At 42.3% G+C, this 20,912-nt stretch overlaps 1 protein-coding gene and 1 long non-coding RNA gene across 2 annotated transcripts; both read left to right on the forward strand.

Moving 5' to 3' along the window:
- Positions 1–1,230: 1,230 nt before the first annotated feature.
- LOC144455750 (uncharacterized) lies at positions 1,231–5,082 on the forward strand. The gene is made up of 2 exons (XR_013484473.1): positions 1,231–4,626; positions 4,810–5,082. It is a non-coding gene; the product is annotated as an uncharacterized LOC144455750 (long non-coding RNA).
- A 2,270-nt stretch (positions 5,083–7,352) lies between these two features.
- LOC110202909 (uncharacterized) lies at positions 7,353–20,414 on the forward strand. The gene is made up of 4 exons (XM_020979281.2): positions 7,353–7,456; positions 14,775–14,901; positions 15,476–15,571; positions 18,595–20,414. The coding sequence occupies exons 1-4, from the start codon at positions 7,424–7,426 to the stop codon at positions 20,265–20,267; spliced, it is 1,929 nt and encodes a 642-aa protein (XP_020834940.1). The 5' UTR covers positions 7,353–7,423; the 3' UTR covers positions 20,268–20,414.
- Positions 20,415–20,912: the final 498 nt, after the last annotated feature.

Genomic DNA, 20,912 nt, shown 5'->3' on the forward strand with positions numbered 1-20,912 from the left:
TATATATAGAAGACCTTACATTTTTGAGGCCACTGGGGGACCAATTTACAAATATCAAAGAGGGGAAAGTTGTAAAGATTTTGAAAAAAAATCTTGTATTATTTACAAGATCGTTTATAAGAAAAGAAGGTGAGACATCAGTCATATTATTTGTTTACTCCTACCTATACAAAATTTTTGTGAAAGTAATCTATATGTGAATAGAGCATACATTTGATGAGGATATTAGGGAATAAGGAGCTTGTGTGGAGAGGGATATTTGACAATGGACCTCATTTTTAGCATTGCACAATTAACCTACAGAGTAGAGGATATAAGATCTTATTGTGCGTATTGTTTGTTAGTTATGAAAAAGTGCTTGATTCAGTGCAACAAATCACTCCCAGCACTTTGGGTGAACCCATCTTGGGTCAAACTTTTGGACAGAGGGGGATTAGTTCCAGGCTGCATTGTTGGAGGGAAGTCACAATTTGATGAGACAACAAGTCCATCTGAGTAATTAAGGGTAATGGGATAGGGGGTAGGAGTGTGATTGGATAATAAGGACCCAGTCCTTGAAGCATACACAGATATTTTACAAACTAGATTCAGTCCAATCAACCATTTGGAAACTTTGGTGAAACTGTCTCTGGCCATGAAGATAATCTGGAATTGCTACTAGGTTATGATGAGAAATGATCTAGTTGGGCTACAGAGCTAAAAGGATTGATGACTTAGGAACTGCTATAACAGAACTAAGCGTACATATAAAAGGGGTGACCTACCCATTTCTCATCTCTTTTCCTTCCTGGCTAGGATTGCTTTGAGTTACAAAGAGGAGATGCTGGCCATATTTCTCCACCATATTCGTGAGCACATGGTACTTCTATCTCTCTTGTTTCTTTCTCTCAGGTGAATGAATATTCTGAAACGGAAGTGCCTGGAGAAGAGGTGTTTGGAAGCGGGGGTGGTTGCGCAGGACCTCATCCCTGGAGGCTACACAAGAGTCTGAGCCCCAACTCGCACAGCGCGTCGGCGTAGAAGCAGCCCCGGACTACATTTCCCAGAAACGCGCGGGCCGCGCTTCCGGCCCTAGACCAGGTTCGGTCTGAATGAGTCCAACAGCGCGGTAGGCGCGCTAACTTCCCGCTTTGGCTGGCCCTAGCTTTCCTAGCCTGCCGGAGTCCGCCTGCGCAGGCGCACTTCCAGTTGGATTGTGCTTTCCTCGGGCGGCTGGTGAGTGAGGGCGTGAGTGTGAGCGGGGGTGGGGCTGGGCTCTCGGGAGCTTGTGTGGTGTAGAGGGGTGTTGGGGCGTAGTGGGGGGCGCCCCACTAGGCTGGGGGCTCCCACCCCCGGCGGAGCCAAGGAGGCAGGGCCCTGCGGTGGGAAGAGCCCAGATGTGGCGGCAGGAGCGAGACCTGGAGTCAGGCACGTGACGTGGGTGGGGTTCGGTTGCCTCACCTGTCAGACCGGATGATCTCCGGGCCAGTTCTCGGCCAATCCCGGATCCCGAGGCGAGGCCGTGGGCGGCGGTGTCTGCCGAGAGCCCAGGGTAGACCGCCGGGAGCCTAGGGTAGACTGGCCGCCATCCCGGGGTAGACTGCCCGAGAGCCCAGGAAAGAGTGCCCGGGAGCCCAGGGTAGAGTGCCCGGAACCCGGTGTAGACCTCCCGAAGCCCGGTGTAGACTGCCTGGGAGCTAGCTTCCTTGTTCTAGAGCAGGGCCGGCCTGTTAGGGGAGAACAGCCTTGTTCCTTCTATGGAAAATTACCTCCTTTGTAAACAGAGGCAAAGGGGAGGAGTGTTGGGCTCACTTCAGGGGCTCCTGGGATGGTGAGTGGAGAGCGAGGGGGTGCCCCCGGGAGGGTGGATGGAGAGCGAGAGGGGCCCCCGGGGTGGTAGATGCAGAGCTAAAAGGGATCTTAGACTTCATTGAGGCCATGCCCCTCATTTTACAGGCTAGGAAATTCAGACCGTAGAGAAATTAAGTGACTTGTCCAGGGTCATTGAGCTAGAAGTGTCTAAGCAGGATTCAAGTTCAGGTCTTCTTGACTCCAAGTCCAGCGCTCTGACCACCTAGCTGCCTCTGAGGGAGGTCCAGGTATTTGACAGAGAGATTAGCAGGGTAAGAACTAGGTCAGGGTCCGGCTAATGGGTGAGCCTAGATCTAGGATATCACTTGGTGGAGTGGGGGGGTTTGGGGATCTATGTACAAGGTACTGGAGCAGTCCATCGACGAGCATTCATTAAGCCCTTACTATGTGCCGGGCACTGTTCTAAGTGCTGGGAATGCAAAGACAGAAACAAAATAGCCCCTGCCCTGAAGGAGCTTACATTCAGAGGAGATGACCTATCTCTTTATAGGTGCATACCAGGCGCATGCTAGATAGCCTTGTTTACGAAGAAGAAAAATAACATTGCCTTCAAGGAGCTATCTGTCTAGTGGGCAGAGAGAGTGGAGAGTGCATCATGTACACAAATCAGCACTTGAGGAGGTAAAGCAGGATAGGGAGGATTTTGGATCGTAAGCTCTTCAGCACAGAGCTGGAAGGAAGCTCCAAAGCCGTCTAGCCCACCGCTCCCGATTTTATATGTGAGGAAACTGATAAGATGGCAGGAAGGTTGTGACTTGCCCAAAGTCAACAAGCATTTGTTAAGTGCTTACTGTGCTCAAGGTGCTGTGCTTTTAAACACTGAGACAAAAGTGAAAGTCTCTGGCCTCAAGGAGTTTGCATTCTGATGGGGGAGACAACATGAAATACCTTGGGTGTTGGGGGAGAGACCAGGAAAGTCTGTATGTTTAAGGTAGTCCTTGAGCTAAGTCTAGGAAATCAGGGATTCCAAGAGGTGAAGGTCACCCAGGTGTGCAAAGCATCAGAGGTAGTGGTCTTGTCACAGACCAGGGGACCTCATTTAATGGGAGTGAGATGGGAGACATTTAGGAGGGTGGGAGTGGAGCTATCTGATGGAGAAACAGAGGAGGTGAGGGAGTAGAGGGACAGAAGAGGTGGTGGAGTAGAAGTTAAGAGTTAGAGGAGGGGAGAGGAGTGGAGGTATATTAAAATATGTAATAAAAGAATTATATAAATAAGATTATAATGTTTATTAAGATTAATAAAATTTTACTGGCCAACTTAGATTTTATTTTTTAATGGTCAAACATCAATTTCTTCTTCTTATGACCTACCTTTTTGGGGAGAGAAAACCCTTTGTAACCAGTAAGTGCAAGCAAGCAAAATAAATTCCCCGGCTAGCCACTTTCACCGCTGTGTGCCTCATCCTGATCTCAGTCCTTTACCTCTCTGCAGTCATGATTGAGCGCAGCTTTGATCCACTGACCAGAATTCGGACGTCTTTCATTGTTGTTTCCCTTTATGTTATTTCGGTCAGTGTGCAAACTGTTCTTATTCTGCATCAGTTCATATGAGTCTTCTCAAGTTTCCCTGAATTCTTCGTGTTTGTTCTTTCTTACAGTGAAATAACACCTCATTTCGTTCATATGCCTTAGCTCGTCAGCCATTCCCCACTGATTCCAGTTTTTCCTATGACAGAAACCCCTTCTCTTCTCTCTGAATCAGCCTTTCCTGATCTCCAAATAACTTCTCTGGTAAAAGATAGAAAATGATACAATACACATCATGCAAGGTTGTGAATGTTTGACAGACCACAAAGCACTATTGAAATGTAAGAGGTTGTCTTTCTTGTGAAGGTCAGAATGGGCAAAGGGCTTTGCAGACATCCGGGTGGCTGTGTGTAGACAGCCAGGTCCCAGGTAGAATGACTAAGGAGTATCAGATATGGAAATATGCAGGGCAGATGTGAATAATGTGATCACATCAGGGCAGTCATTCCATTATTCACACTAGTCAAGGTGTTTGTGTTTATGTTTGTTCAGCAGTCAGTCAGCAAGCATTAATTTTAAACCTGGATCACTTGATGTCTAAACTGGGGATGAGCCTCTCCGAACTGAATCCTTTCTGTCCAGTTGCAGGAGGTGGCGATCTACATCAGGGGATGGAATACCAACAAACAATAAAATCTGTGACATATTGAAAATATGTGTGTGTGTGTGTGTGTGTGTGTGTGTGTGTGTATTGATGACTGACTGAGGGAGTTAGTTGTTTGCTAACCCTGGCCCTGGGTCACAAACTCTTGTGCCCACCCCAGAGCCTGAACCCTATTACATTACATATTTATTGAATAAAATTTATTGAATTAAATTCATGTGCCTATTTGTCAGTCCCAGCTATTTTGGTCATCTCTGCACGGCCCCGGATTGGAATGGGTTCCTGAGGGCGCTGGGTTCCTCCCTGGTGTCTTGGTCTTATCTGTGGCTTCACTGGCCTCTGGTAAAATCTACAGGAACCTAATTCGGCATATCAGAGTGCCAACTCTTCAAAGAGGTGAAGGTGTTAGAAGACAATGTTGGGGAGCAAAAAACCATTGTAGGAGAAAACACACTTGCCCTGTGACTTTTCGCCTTAGCTTCATTGCAGATTCTAATGAGAAGCTGCTGCTGTTGGAGCTAGATTAATTCTTCCCCAGTGGCTGGGGAGCCAAGACTTGAAAAGTCAAAAAGACCATCCAGGAAAGCAGCAAAGAGGAGGGGGTAACTATGGAGAACTTGGACTTCATGCTTGAGGAGAGAGGTGAGAAGTAGGGAGGTGGGAAAAGGGAGGGGGACCTGCCCACTGAGGGAGAGCGGGAGAGGGGAACAGATACCTTCGAGGAGGGTATGTGAGGGAGTGGTCCAGGTGAAAGATGAATGTGCTGCTGATCTTGACTCTTTTATCCCCCATCACTGAACACACACATGGACGCGTCTGGCCCAGTTCTGCTGATGTTTTCTGGGCTCTGAGCTGACCCAGGCTCCTGGCTACCACAACACTAGATTGGATAGGCAGTACTGCCCAATATGGGGATGTCGTGCTTTTTCTTTGCTCTAGAAAAAATTGTTTTTTGAAGTAACTTTTACCAAGAAACCAGGAGAAAACAAAAACTCGATCTTCAAAATTACAGAAGTGAATGTGATGACTTTTTTTTGTCTGTTATAGCATAATGTATCTTTAAAAGTCTATTAAAACCACCATGTTGTTTGCTCATAATTGTCGTTCTTCTTTGACTTGTGTACTTTAGAGTGCCTGGATATTCTTAAGTTGACAGACTCTTTTGGGGATGGTGACTTTCCCAGCTTCATGTCATCCACAGATTTAATAAGCATCCACTTATGCGCTTGTCCAGCACATTGAAAAAGTTGTTGAATGGAATAGGGAAAATTGGGGAACTCCAATTGCTACCTCTCACACTAGGTTTGACAATGATCCATTAATCAAGCAACACATTTTGGGTCTAGTATTTCAACTGGTTCTGAATCTACCTGACATTGACTATTGAAGTCTTCAGATTGTCTTTAAGAATATGTCATGAGACTTTATCAGAAGTTTTGCTCTAATACAAGTATCCATTGTCTGTAGTATCCACCTGATTAGCAATCTGCTAACTCTCTGAAATGAAACAAGGTTACTCTGACATAATCTCCCACCCACTAGCATGAGTTTAGCTTCTCAGAGTTGGAAGAAGCCCTAGGTGTCATCCAGTTAAACCTGTGTGCATAAGAATTCCTTCTAAGCACCTCTGGTGGGTGGTGATTCAATTTCCAATTGAAGATCACCAGTGATGCAGAGCCCCTTACCTCATGAAGCAGCTCATTTGTTCATTGTTCATTTTTCTGTATATCTACCTGTAAATTTGCTTCTCTGCAGCTTTTATCCATTGTCCCTGGTTTTGCCCTTGGGGCCAAGCAGAACATATCTAATTCCCTCCTTCATATCACCTGTAAGTCTTTTCTTCTCTAAGCTCCATTTCCTTGAGTTGTGTGGTATGATCTTGAGGCCTGTCACCCTTGGAGAATTTCAGAGCTTGAAAAGAACTCAGAGGCCATTTGTGGCACCATATACCTCAGCAAGAACACAGGCTGCCCTTCTCTCAAGACTATCTATCCACTGTCCTAGAATGTGTCACCCAGAACTGAAGACAATGCTCTAGAAATGGTCTGGCCAAGACAATACATCAGTCTTCTCGTCACCATCATCCATCGTTCTGTGTAATGTGCTTCTGATGTAGTTTAAGATGGAATTAGCTTTTCTGACCACCATGTTACAGTGTTGACTCCTGTTGAGCGTGTAATCCATTAGAATCTCCAAATATTTTTTAGGCAAATTGATTTCCTGCCACATCTTCCCTGCTTGGACTTGTGGAATTAATTTTTTTTTTGAATTGTATTCATCTTATTAGATTCAGTTCAGTATTCTAGCCTCTCAGGGGTTATTTGGATCTTAATTCTGTTGTCCACTTGTTAGCTATCCCTCCCAGCTTTGTGTCAGCTATCCCCCTCAACTTTTTGTCATGTGAAACTTTGTCTAGGTCACTAGTAGGACATTAAAGAGCACAGGGCAATAGACTGATCCCCACAGCGGTTCCTGAGATTTCCTAGGCTGACATTAAGACTCAGTAATGAATTTCTAGGTGTGGTCATTCAAGTAGTTTCCATTCAATAGTACTGTCATTTAGCCTGCAGTTCTTCATTCCGAGGTATATTCCTGTTGAGTCTGGCATGATTTATTTGTCATGAGGCCATGCTAGCTCTTCCTAATCACATTTCTGGATGTTCACAAACCATCTCTTTAAAAATGTATTCTAGAATTATACCAGGAATGCAAGCTAGAGTTTTCAAATACCATTCTCCTTTCTTTAAAAAAAAAATCCAAACAGTATTTTCTCTTCTCCAGTCCTGTGGCACCTTTCCCCTTGTCTAAGATTTCTCAGAGATAATGAAGTGGCTTAGCAAACCTGTTTGAACACTTGGCAGAGAGTTCTTCTTGAAATCAAGTTAGTTGTGAGCTTTCATTTTGTCTTCCTTCTTATCTTGGGCTTCAAGTCTCTATTGGCCATTTTTGTCTTTCTTATCAAGTCAAAGAGTTGTCTTAAAAAAGTCAGCAAACTGATTCTTCATTTATTTTAGAAACAAGGGAGAAGAATGGAAACTTTTTTTCCCATTACATTAAGGGGTGACTGAGGCACAGAGAGTTTGAGTTTCATTCTCATGAAATGACACATAAAAGGAAGTACTGTGAATTCACTGTGTGTTGTAATGCCCCTACCAGAAGTCAGTCCCTTGGAGCTGCTCTGTACAGAGGAATAAAGTCAGGATCTTGGGAAAGACCGTTCCCTCTGATTTCAGAAAAAGATGGGCCTGCTTCTGGGTTAACTGTGACCACTCTCTGTAAGGATCATGAGACTCACATTGTGTGAAGGTATTCCACCAGGTGAGTTTTGGAGCTGCAAGGCAGGATTGGTCTCCCTCATGACTTTTCTCCTCCCTCAGTTCTGGCATCTCAAGACTGTGCCCTTCCCCAAGAAAGGAGAAGCGAGGAGGAGGAGGAGGGAATGACTTCTGGGTTCCTGACAGCCAGGTCTGAGGTGAGTTAGGCTTTCCTCTCACTCTTGAAATGCCATCTCATTTTTCAAGGTGTAGACACATTTCTTTCCCGTTTTCCCCCTCCATTTTCTAAGCTCAGCTAAGTCACATCCAGGCACCTGGAGGACAATCTTTTCTCCAAGAAGATTGTCTCTTCTTATGAATGATATTCCTGGAGTCTATAGATCATGTAGACTGGACTGCTAGACTCATACAGTCCAACCCTCTGATTTGCTACAGTAAGGTCCAGAGAGGTGTGGCAGAGCCTCCAATAGAACCTGGGTCTCCTCACACATGCTCCAGTTATCTTTCCACTATGCTATTGACTCTAGGGAACATTCCCAGTGTGCCAGATATCTTCCACCTGACCTCTCCGTCAAACTTTCACTCATCCATTCAACTGTTATATGCTGAGAACTCAGCAGAATGCTGCAAAGAGAACAAGTATAAAACTTAATTCCTAGTGGGACAAACACACCAGGAATCATTATAATTTGGATTGCAATTGATGACAAAGTTAGATAATGATAGAGAGAGAGATTTTTAGGTAGCTAATAAGAAGTGCCAAGCAGAATGGTACGGGAAAGAAATGTCGTGAATTCAGAGAAGGGAGTGATCAGGGTAGACTTCCTGAAAGAGAATTGGGACTGAGATTGTAGTGTGAGTTAGATGATTGGAAGATGGAAGAGGACATTATGAGGAGAAAGCAGAGCTGGAGTCAAGGCCTGGAACCAGTGGCTGATATCTCTGGGGATAGATGAAGAGACTGGCCCAATTGTCATGGGTTCACGTTAGGAGGGGTAAAGATCATTAGGGCAGGGTCAGATTTTAGAAGTCCTTGAAGGCCATTTTGACAATCTTGAATGTTATCCTGGGGAAAGTTAAGTCATTGAATGCCACTGACTGTCAGTGCAGTGCTTCTTCAAAAGTACAATAAAATAGGTCTGATCTATTTGTATTTGGGGAGCCTTGTAAGTGATTCAGTCCAGCAGTATCTCATCTTCTGGTCCTAAAAACTTATGCCTTGGTTTCTTGTGTTTTCTCTTTTTTCTAAGCCATCACTGATGGGTATCATATCTCCTTCAATTTTCTTTTCTTGTTAAACATCCATCCTAACTTGGTTTGTAAGTTCTCCCTGCATCTTCATCACTGTTTATACACCTTCCTCTTGGAATTATTTCTCTGTGTCTTTAGAATATCATTCTGGAGAGCTTCCCATCTTTCCACTCTGACTTTCTCTGTAGCATTTTAGTTTGTGGATCTTACCTAGCCTTTCTTTCAGCTTTTGAAATCTCTCCCCAAATTGTGGATCATAGATTTAGAGCTGGAGCTCCGTCCAGTCCAACTCCCTCATTTAAAGCTGAGGAAAGTGAGGCACAGAGAACTTAAGTGATTGGCCCAGGGTCACATGACAAGTAAATCTGAGGCAGGATTTGACCTTAGGCTTTGCTAACCCCAAGTCCAGTGCCCTAACACTACTCCACACTCCCTCCATGCCTAGCATTTTATAGAGTGCTCTAAGGTGTACAGCTTGCATAACAAATGTTATCTTATTTGATCCTTACAACAACCCTGGAAGATAGGTGGTGTTATTATTACTCTCACTTTATAGATGAGGGAACTGAGGCTGAGAAAGTTTAAATGACTCATCTAGGGTCACACAGCTGTAACTGTCTGAAGTAGAATTTGAACCCAGGTCTTTTTGACTCCAGTTCCAGTGCTTTTCGCTCCACCGCCTAGCTGATAAAGGCTGATGAGATCACCAAGAGGAGTGATATAAAGGGAGGGTGGCGTAGAGGGAGAGTAGAAGAGGGCCCAGAACAAAACCGTGAGGGACACCTATGGTTAGAGGGCGTGATCTGGAAGAGGATCTAGCAAAGGGGCCTGAGAAGGAGTGGTCAGATAGATGGGAAGAGGACCAGGAGAGGTGTATCCTGAAACCCTAGAGAGAAGAGGGCATCAGAGAGGAGAAAGTGAGAAAGTGATCAACAGTGTTAAAGGCTGCAGAGAGGTCAAGGAGAATGAGGATTGCAAAAAGGCCGTTGTCAGCTAAGAGGTCATTAGTAACTTGGGAGAGAGCAGTTTGGGTGGAATGAAAAGGTCAGAAGCCAGATTGTAAGAGATTAAGAAGAGAGTGAGAGGAGATGAACTGGAGGCACATATTGTAGATGGCCTGTTCAAGGAATTTAGCTATAAGGGGCAGAAGATATATAAGACAATAGTTAGCAGAGATGAAAGGATCAAGTGAATGTTTTTTTTTCAGGATAGGGGAGACATGGGACATGTTTGCAGGCAGTAGGGAAAGAGCCAGTAGAGAAGGAGAGATTGAGATTGACGGGGGGCAGTCTGTTGGAGGAGACAGGACAGAATGAGATTTCTTGAGCAGGTAGAGGAGTTAGCTTTGGTAAGGAGTAAGGCTGCCTCATCACGTGAAACAGGTGAAGAGGCAGAGAGTGACATAAGGCAAAGAGATGAGGAAGAGGGGAGAAATGGAAATTCACAGAGAATGGCCTCAGTTTTTGGGTAAAATATGAGGTAGGGTTCTCAGTTGAGAGAATGGCGGAAGGGGAGCCATGAGAGGTTTGAGAAGGGATGAAAAGATTTGGAAGAGCTACTCTGGAGAGTGGGATGAGCAGATAAAGGTTTAGGATTTCCTAGCAGCAGTGAGGGCCTGGCTGAGGTTGTGTAATGCATTTTGGAGTGAACCCTGTCAGAATGGTTGTGTGATTTTCTCCATCTTCATTCAGTAGCACATGTATAGGAGCGAAGGTGACAAAGGATGGGACTGATCCATGGCTGTGGCTTGGCTGGGTGTAGCTGATGGTATGATGAGAAGGCCAAGGACTCCAGAGAGGAGGACAGCATAGAGTTGAATTGGTTCATTGTTGTTCAGTCATTCAGTTGTGCCCGACTCTTCGTGATCCTCTGGACCATAGCATGCCGAGGACCTTCTATCCTCTACTATCTCTCAAAGCCTGCGTAGGTTCACATTCTTTGTTTCCATGATACTGTCTATCCATCTCAATCTCTTCTGACACCTTTCCTTTTTATCATCAATCTTTGCCAACATCAGGATCTTTTCCAGTGAGTCCTATCTTTTTGTTATGTGGCCATAGTATTTAAGCTTCAGCTTCAGTATTTGATCTTCCAGTGAATAACCTAAATTAATTTCTTTAAGTATTGACTGATTTAACTTGCTGTCCAAGGGGTTCTCAAAAGTCTCCTCCAGCATCACACTTCAAAAGCGTTGATTCTTCAGTGCTCAGCTTTCCTTGTAGTCTAACTCCCAAAGCCATATGGGGAAAAGAGCAGAGAGTGTTTAGTGCAGGGAGAGGATTGAGGGGTCAAGAGATTAGAGGTCATGATGCAGATGAAAAGTCGGATTTTTTAATATGGCAGAGGAAAAAGTAAAAGTCAATAGATTATGATCAGATAAAGGGATTTCAGAATTCTTGAACTTAGAGGTGGTATATTTGTGGGTGATGTCAAGAGAAAGGGTATGACTATCTTTGTATGTGACTAAGGTGGGGTGGAGGAGTAACTCATGGGCATTGAATAGTTTGAGGAACTGAAAGGTTAGGATATTTGAGGGAGAGTCAGATATGTATGTTGAAGCCTTCTAGTATGAGGGCAGTTGTCAGGAAGGAGAGAAAAATTGTGAGCCATGTTGTGAGCTAACTCATTGAGGAAGGAAGGGGGGTGACTTAGGGGTCTATAGACAATAGCTACCAGGATTTTGATTATGTGGTAGATGTGAATTGTATGGATCCCAAAGGAGGAGCAGTTACTGAGTCATGGAGCTAGGGGGAGAACCTAGAAGTGGCAGTGGGGAGCAAAGAGTAGTCGAACTCTCAGCCTTCACCAGCAAGCTGAAGAGAATGAGTAAAGGCATAGCCAAAGCTAGAGACGGCATCCAGGGAGGCCATGTCATTGGGGGAAACCAGATTTCAGTAGGAGCTAGTAGATGGGAGACGTGGGAGAGGGAAAAAAGTTAACATGAAGGGAAGTTTGTTATGTGTGGAACATGTATTCCAGGACTAGGTGGAGTTAGGGCGAAGCTTTGGGTGGGAGGGTGGATAGGAATGAAGAATTGGGTTGGGGGTGGGGTGGGATGATGATCTACAGGAGTTTAGAGGCACTGGGACGTGGAGATTGTGACCAGGAGTCAAAATGTTAATCATTGAGAGGAGGGCACTACTCATTCTCTCATAAGAGACTGGATATTGGGCTGAAGGCAAGTGGAAAACCCACTTCATTACTCTTCTTCCCTCCAAAGGCTGGGGATTAGACAGCAGAAGTGCTCTGCTGGAGATGTAATGAAAGACGCTTCTTTCCCCGCCAGCTTTACTCTTCTTACCCCAAGGACAAGTGCAGCAGGAGAGGGGAGGCTGAGGTCTTGGAGAGGGCTGCTCTTTGTATAGGATGTTCTTCTCCATGTCCCAGCGAGGAGATGGGGCTGGTGGCAGGAGGTGCAGGGTGTCTTGGACTGCACAGGTGGAAGATACAGTGGGGCTCCTCACTGCCTTGCTCAGGGGACCTGCTGGCTCCCGGCTACCACCCCCACCCCCAGAGGCAGCCTCCTTAGGTGAGAACACCTCAGACCGCAAGCCTTGATGCCTTCCATGCCTCTAGCCTTCTGATATCACAGTGGAGTTGTGTAGGCATTTATTTCCCTTCTCTTTTTTTCAGTTGAAAGCCGTTTTGATTTAATTTTAAATAAGATAGAGGTAATGACTGGACTTGTGATTTCATCGGCATAGGGAACTACCTCTGCACATTGGCGCCTTCTCTGCAACTTCTAGTGTTAGAGGGTTTTTATAAAAATACGTTTGCGTATCTAGATATACTAAAACAAAAACGGATACTAGAAAAGACTGAAGCGTATTCTTACGCTAAAGGTGGGAGATGCTTTCTTCTGTGTTTCAGTGCCCAGGAGAGATTGATTGGCGGTCCAAGCAGCTTTGGTGCTACACCCCTCTGTGCATATCAGAACCTGCTGACTCTTCCTCATCCTTTGTAACCCTTTTCATTTCCTCCTCTAAGTCTTCTGCTGGCGGTTCACTCACAGTCCTGGTCCCCTTCCTTTTAGTTGCAATACCTGGCCCCTCTGTGCATGAGCCCTTGCATTTTGCCATATAATTGTCACACTTTCTTTTCTGGTCTTCTTTCTGCCACTTCTCCTGTGTAGTTCTTCACTGGTGTTGCACATCAGTATACTTGCCTTTACTACCTTGTTTTCTATTGCCCTTTGGCTGTCCCACAACTTGCATTCTTTAGAGATTGCATTATTTCAGCACACGCAGCCACACAGTATCACTGAAAGAGGATTGATGTGGAAGAAAAATGGGGGTTGTTTAAATTCTACTAGGTTTCCCAAATGACATCCAGTTTGTTCTGCTGGCATGCAATTCTGCAGCCACTTTATTGTTCCTCTCTAGTGCCTGCCCAAGATGTATGTACAAATGGTACTAAATATCATAGTCTGGTTAGATAGTCTTTATCCACTTGGTTTTTCCTTTCTGAATAAGTAGTCTGAATTCTTTTGAGTCATTGCAGATCTCATTTAGGAATTTCTTCTATGTTCTGTGGAGGGTCATCTGTAGTGAATTCCTCTTTGTGGCAAGCACCTTGGATGAGCACGTTTGTTTTATGCCTGACTTTTATTAATATCATTAATTAGGAGATCATTGAAGAAGTTGTCACCTCTTTCAAGGAGTCTTTTGTAATTTTAACACTGTAACATTGTCACCTCTTTCAAGGAGTCTTGTAATTTTAACATTTTTGTAATTTAACATGCATGGGAGATACTTCCTTTAAATTTTCGGGTGGATCTGCGGTCACAACAATTTGGAAGTTCCTTCTAATGATACAGCCCGCAACCCATTTGTGCTTGCCTGCCCTATGTAACTCTTGATATTATACTTCTATAGCAAGTTCATCATAGAGGGGATACACCTAATTGGACAAGCGTCCCTAAGGCAGCATTTTGATCTACCAATTCAAATACTTTTTTTTTAAGTCAACAAACAATAAGCACAGTGGAATCTTGTGTTCTCTGCACCTTTCAGTCTGGCTGCAGACATATGTCGTCTGTTGGAGAATATATATATATATTTTTTTGTGAAAGACTGCCTGTTTCCTTCTGCCTTCATCATGGATGACCTTATTAAGGTGATTTTCATAAATGTCTTGTTTTGTACCAGCACACAGTTTCATCTTAGTGTGACTGCCTTCACAGAGACCTCCCATCTTGACTGTTTTCAGCTCTCATCTTTGCCAATTTGATGGATTTCAGATGAAAACTTGAGAATTTCAAATTTGAATTTCTTTTGTTATTAATGATCTGGATCTTTTTTCATATATTGCTGATAGTCTGCATTTCATCTAGTTTTGGAAACTTGATATTCTTTGGGTTTCTCCTATCACAGTGGCAGACACCTTTGGTGAGCATGTCTCTTTGTTTTATGCCTCTTCTGATGTTTACAGTAAACAAAGATGAGCTGCTCAAGGTCAGAGAGGTAGAAAGCATCAGAGGAATCTGGAATTCATGTCCCTGACTCCAGAGCCAGTGCTGCTTCCATGGAATATCCCTTGACCACTCATCTATTGGAGGATATGCAGCGTTTGTTCTTACATATTTGTGTCAATTCCCTGTCTATCTGAGTTATTAAATTTTTCAAGAAATATTTGCTGCAAGTATTTTCTCACATTAATTGCTTCTTTTCTAATGCTAGCTGCATTGATTTTTGTTAATGCAAAAAATTTTCATTGTTACATAGTCTTAATCATCAATTTATCTTTTATGATCTCTATCCCATGTTTTAGTTAAACATTCTTCCCTTAGCCATAGTTGTTATATCTTTCCATCCTTTAAGTTTTTTTTTATGATATGATCTTTTTTCATTTAGATCATGTATACATTTGATATTTTTTGTGGTATAGGGAGCATCACCCTACCATTTTAGGCTTTTCATCCTGTTCCCTTCTAGACCAGACTCACCTTGTCAGTGCCCCTCATTGCTTTGCTTTTATGCCTTTGCTTATATGTTTTTCCCATTTTGCCCATTAACATCCTGTTATCCTTTAAGGTGCAGGACAGATGTCCTATCCTGACTCCACCATTTATAACTTGTGTGACCCTAGGTAAGTCACTTAACCCCACTGGACCTCAGTTTCCTTATGTATGAAATGAAGGGATTAGATAAGATATCTTTTAAGGTTCCTTTTAGGTCTAAATCTATGATTAAAGATTCAGATCAGATCATCCCCTTATCCTTATATTTATTTGGGTGAACAGGAATTTTTTTTTCTAAATTTCAGAAATCCTTGACCTTTCAAGATGTGGCTGTGGACTTCACTCGAGAGGAATGGGGCCAATTGGATCCTGCTCAGAAGAACATGTACAGAGATGTGATGCTGGAGAATTATGAGAACTTTATCTCCCTTGGTAAGGACAGCTTTTGTCCCAGGAGCTGTCATTTGTCCATGGGGATATTTTGCATTTGCTCTTCCTAAAGACTATGAGATAACCAGTACTTGGTTGAGTTCTGGCTTGGTGTGCAGGGATATTCTCATGAATCCCTATAACATAAGGAGATTTCTAAATCCTTCAGCACCAAGAGGCCCAGTGTTTGTTTTGCTTTCTTCCAGTTGGAAGGTTTTTGCTTTGAATGACTATAAGTTAGTAGCTTTATTGTGCTGCTCTGAGGCTACCGTCTGGTCATTTTGATCAAAGAATCTTTAATAAAATCTCAGAGTAGCTATTTGAAAATGTGAAAGGTTTTCATCCTCTCAGCATGGTGGGTATTAAAAGGAACTAATTTTCTTGAGTCCAGACCAAACTCTATAACCCATCACCTATGCATGATGAGAATACAATATGAAACATTTTTTCCCACAGTTCATTCATTACCACCCTCTGGGACTTCTTGACATGTGCTCTGTTTTTTAAAGAAAGAGATTAAGATCAAATTCTGAGGTGTCTTTCTGTCCTCTGTTCTTTTCCCTTTTCACATGAGCAGGTCTTCCAGTTTCCAAACTAGATGTGATTTCTCATTTGGAGAAAAGAGAAGCTCCATGGCTGCTAGGGGGGAAAGTCCTACAAAGCCCTCAGTTAGGTGAGTGAGTAAAAAGCGGTCATTCAGTCATCACACATTTATTAAGGTCTCCTCTGTGCCGGGGATACAAAGAAAGGCAAAAGACAGTCCCAAAGAGTTCACCGTCTTAATTCAAACAATTCTGTGAAACAAGATACATACAGGACAAATTGGAGATGATAAACAGAGGGCAGGCATTAGCATTAAAAGGAATCAGCAAAACCCTCCTGGAGAAATTTGGATTTTAGGTGGGACTTGAAGGAAACCAGAGAAACCAGGAGGTGGTGATGAGGAAGAAGAGAATTTCAGACCTTGGGGACAGTCTGTGAAAATGCTCCAAGGCTAGAGGTGGTGTGTCATGTGTAGGGAGCACCCAGGAGACCAGTGTCACTGCATCACAGAGTGTGAGGGGGTGAGTAGGGTGCAAGGAACCTGGGAGAGGGTGGGGCAGGCAATGAATAGCTTTGAATGCCTAAGAGGGGTATTTGGGGAGGGGGGGCTTTCCAGTTCTGTGTTTGAAGGACTGCCACTTGGAAGAGACATTCTTCTTGGCCCCTGAGGCAGAATTAGGTGCAATAGGAGGATGCTATAAAGAGGCAAATTTAGGCTTGATATAAGGAAAAACTTTGCAGCAATTAGAGTGTAATGAGCTTCCTTATGGGGCAGTGGGTTCCAGGGTTCAGTGGAGGGCTCCTAGCAGAGTCCCATTGACCACTTTTCATATTTGTTGTGGAGGGCATTCTTGTTCAGGTCTTTGGGTTGGGCTAGAGACCTTCTGAGGGTTCTTCAGATTCAAAGGCCATCTTGCTTCTTAGTCTCCCAAGGGAGATTTTATGATGTTCTGTGGTCTCTATTGATGCTCTTGGTTATCTTGGTTGTCTTTTCTCTCTAATGGTGTTATCCTTGATTACTTTTCTTCTTCATGTCTCAAGCTCACTTTCACCAATTCTAGATGTCACTTCAGGACTGTCTCTTCATGTCTCTGCTCTCCTGTCTGCTTTAGAAGCTTATTACACTCTAATTTAGACAGTTCATCCATTCTAGAGGCTTTAACTCTCCCTTCTTTTCTTCTCTGACTCTGTACTCTCTTCCTTGGTTATTTCTCCTTGATTCAATTTCCCTATATTTACAGATTATTCCAATCCATATATTTAGCCCTAATATCTCTCCTGAACTCTAATCCACCATCACAAACTTCCTGCTTCATATACTACTGAGATATCCCATTAGTTTCTCAAATTAAACATGTCCATATTGTAACTTAGTGTTTTCCCCTTCCTCTAAATATTTCTATTCATGTCAAAGACACTAATATTCTTTCATTCACTTATACCTCAGTATTATTCTTTCCTCTTTCCTCTTTCTTACTTTTCCCATGAACATTTCACCAGTTGCCAAGCGTTGTTTATTCTATTTCCATAATGTCTCTTAAATCTACCCCTTTTCCTCCATTCACATGACTGCCACTCCCGCCTCTTCCCATGTGAAATAATGAAGGCTTAATGTTCCTACAATCTCTTCTTACCTTCTGACATTTTTCCTTATCCCCATTGTTTCTAGTCTGTTACTGTGGTATCCTTTTCCTCCTCCCAGTTATACTCTGGGTGAATTCTGTTCCTCTCCAATGCCTCCTCAAGTATTGCCTGATTTCATAGCTTTCAAAGTTCCTTCTGACTTTACTCCCAAAGTAGCAACATGACAACTTTTCTTCCCTTTACTCACTGGTCAGCTCATTCTCTTTTCAGCTTTCAACGTGTGAGAAAAGGTGTATTGTACTACAACCTTTCAGAAGGCAGAAGAGAGCAGTCTAGTGCTAACGTTTTTTCCACCTAACACCCCTTAAATATTGAAGACAGCTTATGTCTTCTCTTCATTAGGTTAAATGTCCCCAGTTACGTCATTTTAACTCTTACCACATGCTCTTGAGTCCCTTCACCATCTTGGAGGCTTGCTCTGTACACCGTCCAGTATATCCAAGTCCTTCCTAAGATGTTCTGTCCAGAACTGAATATGGCGTTCCAAAGATGGTCTTACCAGGCCTTTGTAATGGAATCATGGGACTCTTACTTCACTTGTTTTAAATGCTAAGCCTCTCAGTGCAGCATAAAATTGACACTCTCTAGTCTACTTGAGCTTGTAGTTCACTATCTCTCCCCCCTACCCCCTTCTTCTTATTTTTTTTTTTCAGTGAACTTCTTTCAGGAAGTCACAGCTTCCACTCTCTTATTGTGAATTTTTTTTAAACCCATATTTGTCCCTTAATAAATATCTTACTAGATGAAGTCCAGTGTTCTAGCCTGTGGAGATATTTTTAGATAAAAACACTGTCATTTCATATGATCATCCCATATAAAGGCATACCTTTCAGATTTATCTTATATGTAAATATGGGAAAAATGCTTTCTGTGTTTGCCTCCAAGCCACTGATAAAAATTTTAGATAGCTTATTCTTGTTAAAGTCTCTGCTCTAAGTTGACATAAATGTTAATTACTTCTCTTTGGATCTGGTAATTAACTGGTTCTGAATCCACTTCCTAGCCTTTGTCTCTGTCTTATCTACTAGTATAACATTAAAGACTGTATCAAATGCTGTCAAAAAAAGGAAATGAGTTGAGTCTCCCAGGATTCTCTACTCTTGATGAAGCCATGCTAACTCTAATTGTTGCTTTTTTGGAGCTCTTATTTAGTGCCAGTTGTTTAGTGAGCCTCTCTTTTGTCCTCTTTCCTCACATTCTTCTCTCCTCTAACCTCTGGACTTAGGTCAAGGCTCTTTCAGATCTTTTTTCTTTATTGTTTTTACTTCCGAGATCCCTTTTTTTAAGTGTTAATTTCATTCACCCTGCTACCTTATAGAATGGGTAGATATTTCTCAAACTCCTTTCTCTTTTCTTCCTGTAGGGAGATAATAGCAGTCACTTGACTTTAGCAGTAAGACAATTCTTCACTCTTTTTGATTGAGAAGACAGAATCTAGAACTTAGTATACAAGTTTCCTTTTTCCTAGCACAGAAAATAATGGATATGTATCCTTTTTTTTTTTTCCAGATTCTCTTGTTTTGCAGACAAGGTATGAAACCAAGGAGTCAATTACAGAACAGCTTGTTTCTATAGAAAAGTTACCTAAGGAGAAACTCACTAAGGATAGTGCATGGAATTCTAAGTTGGGAGAACCTTGGGATTGTCAGATCAGGTTAGAGAGAGAGAAAAGTTACCAAGAGAAAGAGTCCAGACAAGTGAGAATCCCAAACAAAAAAAATTTTAATGAACTGAATGCTCAAGAATATAATACATTTGGAGCAATCTTCATTCTTCCAGAGAGAGTTCCTTTAGGAAAATGTCTTCACAAATATGATCCACTTGGAAAGAGCTTCAAACCATTTTTAGATCCAATTAAACACAATATAACCTTAGGGAAGAAACTGTGTAAGTATAATAAATGCAGAAAGTCATTTAGTTACCATTCAAACCTTATTCATTACTATAGAAGACATACTCGAGGCAAACCCCATAAATGTAATGAATGTGGTAAAGCCTTTAGCATTAACTCATGCCTTACTGTACATCAAAGAATTCATACTGGAGAGAGACCTTATACGTGCAATGAATGTGGGAAATCCTTCAGCCAGAAGGGAAACCTTAAAAGACATAAGCTAATTCATGCTGGAAAGAAACCATTTGAATGTAATGAATGTGGGAAAGCTTTCAGCAGTAATGAATACCTAACTCAACATCAAAGAATTCATACTGGAGAGAAGCCCTATAAATGTCATGAGTGTGGGAAGACCTTCAGCCAGAAAGGAAGCCTTAATGTGCACAAGAGGATTCATACTGGAGAGAAACCATATAAATGCAATGACTGTGGGAAAGCCTTCAGCCAGAAGAGAAGTCTTGATGCACATAAGATAATTCATAGTGGAGAAAAGCTCTGCTCCTGTAATGAATGTGGAAAAACCTTCAGTAACAATTTTCACCTTAATATACACAAGATAATTCATACTGGAGAGAAACCATTTGAGTGTAATGAATGTGGGAAATCCTTCAGTAGTAATCAATATCTAAGCCAACATCAAAGAATTCATACGAGAGAGAAACCCTATAAATGTAGTGATTGTGGGAAAGCCTTCAGCCAGAAGGGAAGCTTTAATGTACACAAGAGAATTCATACTGGAGAGAAGCCCTATAAATGTAATGAATGTGGAAAAGCCTTTAGCCAGAATAGAAGTCTTAAGGTACATATGATAATTCATACTGGAGAAAAGCCTTGGTCATGCAGTGAATGTGGGAAAACCTTCATCAACAGTACTTACCTTAATATACATAAGAAAATTCATACTAGAGAGAAGCACTTTGAATGTAAAGAATGTGGGAAAACCTTCAGGCATAGTTCATACCTCTTGCAACATCAGAGAATGCATACTGGAGAGAAACCATATAAATGTAATCAATGTGGGAAGACCTTCAGCCGTAAGGGAAGCCTTAATGCACATAAGAGAATTCATACTGGAGAGAAACCTTTTGAATGCAGTGAATGTGGGAAAGCATTCAGCCAAAAAGGAAACCTTAATACACACAAGAAAACTCATACTGGAGAGAAACCCTTTGAATGTAATGAATGTGGGAAAGCTTTTAGGTTGAGGCAGACCTTTGCTGCTCATAAGAAAATTCATACCATTGAGAAACCTTGTGAATATAATGTGTTTGGGAAAGTATTCAGCTAGAGGGAACACCTAAGAAGACTTAAGATAATTCACATTGGTGAAAATTTCCATAAATGTAATGAATGCCTCATCACTGATCAGAGACTTCATGTTGGAGATTGTGCAGAGGGGGAGAACTTAATAAAATTTTATCATATATTAAATATACAGGAATTGAGTTATTAGATTTTCCTTCAGCTACAATACTACTTATTGCTTTGAGAGAGAGAAATGGCTGTTTTATATGGCCCTCATTTTTGTAAAATACATAAATGGCATTCAAAGCTGTGAAGGGTAGCTAACATACAAGATGATACATGGAGTTGAAAAATATTTTAATTAGAATTAGGTTAGACTATTGAGCAGACTATAAGAAGGTGAAATTAAATAGGAGTTAATGTAGTTTAAAAAATTAATTAAGCATAGTACATGGTATACAAGGTTAATAATTTGTCTTCTAAACATCTCTGAATCGCAGTCCACTAAAAAAATGAGGCAACATTGTGACGTGGCAGCCAAGAGTTGATGGGATGTTGAGTTGCATTGAGAGGCATAGATTCCAGGAGTAAGGAGGTGATGGTACCCTCTATACTCTTCTCTAGAATATCACATCTGCAGTATTGTGTTAAGTTCTGGGCACCACAGATTATGAAGGACATTGGTTAG

This window comes from Phascolarctos cinereus, unplaced genomic scaffold (assembly GCF_003287225.1).
Source record: "Phascolarctos cinereus isolate Bilbo 61053 unplaced genomic scaffold, phaCin_HiC Scaffold_2;HRSCAF=192, whole genome shotgun sequence".
NCBI classification, from domain to species: Eukaryota; Metazoa; Chordata; class Mammalia; order Diprotodontia; family Phascolarctidae; genus Phascolarctos; species Phascolarctos cinereus.